This window comes from Diadema antillarum, unplaced genomic scaffold (assembly GCF_040938485.1).
Source record: "Diadema antillarum isolate AM-2024a unplaced genomic scaffold, OU_Dant_1.0 scf00000004, whole genome shotgun sequence".
Lineage (NCBI taxonomy): Eukaryota > Metazoa > Echinodermata > Echinoidea > Diadematoida > Diadematidae > Diadema > Diadema antillarum.
Window position 1 is genome coordinate 1,353,559 of NW_027270893.1, and position 2,129 is coordinate 1,355,687.

Below are 2,129 nucleotides of genomic sequence, written 5' to 3' on the forward strand. Positions count from 1 at the left end.
AATCAGTTGCAATAAAAACATCTAGACAAAAGAATTTCATGAATTTGAATAATGTCAACCCACTTCTAGTAAAACCAAGGATCCATTTGAAGTACAAACATTAAGATTAGAAAGGTTCCAGTGCGAAATCAAGGAGACACTACATGTAAACATGTTATATTAATCCATAACCTGTGTACATGTGTGTGATGATAATTCCTAACTTTTGGAAGTTTTTTTTTTTTTTTTTTTTTTTGTATGATACCCTTTTAATATGAAAAGATACATGCATTGGACTTTTTTCAGGAGCCTCATCAGAAAAATGCCAAGTCTGCATGATACATTTTAGGTACATCCTACTGTACTTAAATGCTCAATAAGTTTTGTGAGTATTTACACCTCTCGGTAGCACATAATGAATTTTGTTGCCCAAACTCTGGTCATCTCTTCATAAAGTCTCCATGCTACAATTAACTTTGTCAATGTACCATGGCATAACTATTGCAGGTTCATTGCAATAATGATGGAGGCAGGAAGTAGCCATCTCTTTGAAGATTCTTAATGCTCTGGTGCAAGGTAACACCCTTGGCACCAAGGGTTGTTATCCAGGAGTCATAGTTATGGAGGTGGAGATCCTTCTGCAAAGTTTGAACGATCTCCTTCTCGACATAGGGGGGAAGTATGGCAAACACGCAGCCTCCCCCTCCAGCTCCTGTTAGCTTGACGTGCAAATCGTAGGCCGACGCCGATCGGCAGACATTGTTGATGGACGGGTGTGAGACCCCAATCACCTCGAGCAGTTGCTGGTTGATGTCCACAAGACTCTCAAGGCTCTGGAAGGCCACTTCAGAGTCCATCTCCCCGCGCCCCATTGCTTCCAAGGTTCGTTCGCACTCCTGTGATATCTGCTCTATCGACTCGAGGATCGGACCATAGATCTTGGGATATCTGTCATGGCGCTCCCTAACAGATGCCACCAGTACCTTTGTGCTACGAGGGACCTTGGTGTACACCAGAAGTACAGACAGCTGGGGTACATTCTCCAAAGGCGTGATGACTTTTGCCCTGTACTGAATAGCCCCACCGTAAACACTGACTGAGTTGTCAATGCCCGAAGGGTTACCATGTATGATTCTTTCACCCTCGTACGCCCACTTGTTGATGAGATCGAGGTCCGCCTTGTCCCAACAGAAATCATTGTCACACGCAGTGGGATTTGCACTCACTGCATTCACCATGGACAGCAGTCCAGCAGCCAGGCAGACCGAGAAAGCTGCCGACGATCCCAACCCTGCTCCTGGAGGCAGTGCGGAGGACACTGTCACCTCGAAGACTGGAAGCATCCCATTCTTACCGGCTATGCACATGTACAGGTACAGAAACGCTGCCATGGCCAGGCTCTTGGTGGTCTCGGCATCCCCAAGACCGAGGAACAACCGCAACCGCTCGGTCGTCTCTGGATCTGGAGGGGAAGGGCTGGTGACGTCGCTCCTGATCAAGTTTGGGAATTTGTCCTGCAGCTCATTAACATCCCACGCCCCATCGAGGTCGATGTCCGGGAGATGCAATTGGAGCTTTCCCCGAACTTTAGGTCGCAGATGGAAGTACGTCCGGAGATTCAGTCCCGCAGCGAGGGCCCGCTTCCCATACACCACTGCGTGTTCGCCGTGAAGGATTATCTTGCCGGGAGCAGAGATGAGAATGGCCGGTCCAGCAGCAGGCGACTCACATTGCTCCTTGGCAGCCATCTCGTTTCAGAGCGCAAAATGTTATACAGAATGCTGGGAAATGAATAGAAGAAAGAAAAATCCCCTTAATAGCTTGATCACTCTTGAAGTGAATTACACTCATACATTTAAATGTGTAAGTTCTACAAAACTGGCAGAAGTCTCTTCATAGAAAACTTGGACATCTAAAGAACATTTTACACACACGGAAAAGAAGTCTGCCATTAAAAAAAAAAAAAGAAATTCAGTTCAATTTTTTCTTTTAATAATTCTAAATTTGAATGTGATTTTCATCTCTCTATTAAGGGACAGATGACTATTTTATCTTTCCTGCCACTCAGAACCTTGTGTTCACTTATTGCCTGTCATTTAAATGTCGGCAACATGATTATAAAGAAATAATTTTGTTTCAGCGAAAACAAA

The 2,129-nt window shown here is 45.0% G+C and overlaps 1 protein-coding gene across 1 annotated transcript; it reads right to left on the reverse strand.

Annotated features, from left to right (window-relative positions):
* Window positions 1–281: 281 nt before the first annotated feature.
* LOC139744980 (mevalonate kinase-like) lies at window positions 282–1,727 on the reverse strand. Its single transcript, XM_071655422.1, has one exon. It carries the CDS (start codon window positions 1,725–1,727, stop codon window positions 489–491), a length of 1,239 nt encoding a protein of 412 aa, XP_071511523.1. The 3' UTR covers window positions 282–488.
* Between the last annotated feature and the right edge of the window lie 402 nt (window positions 1,728–2,129).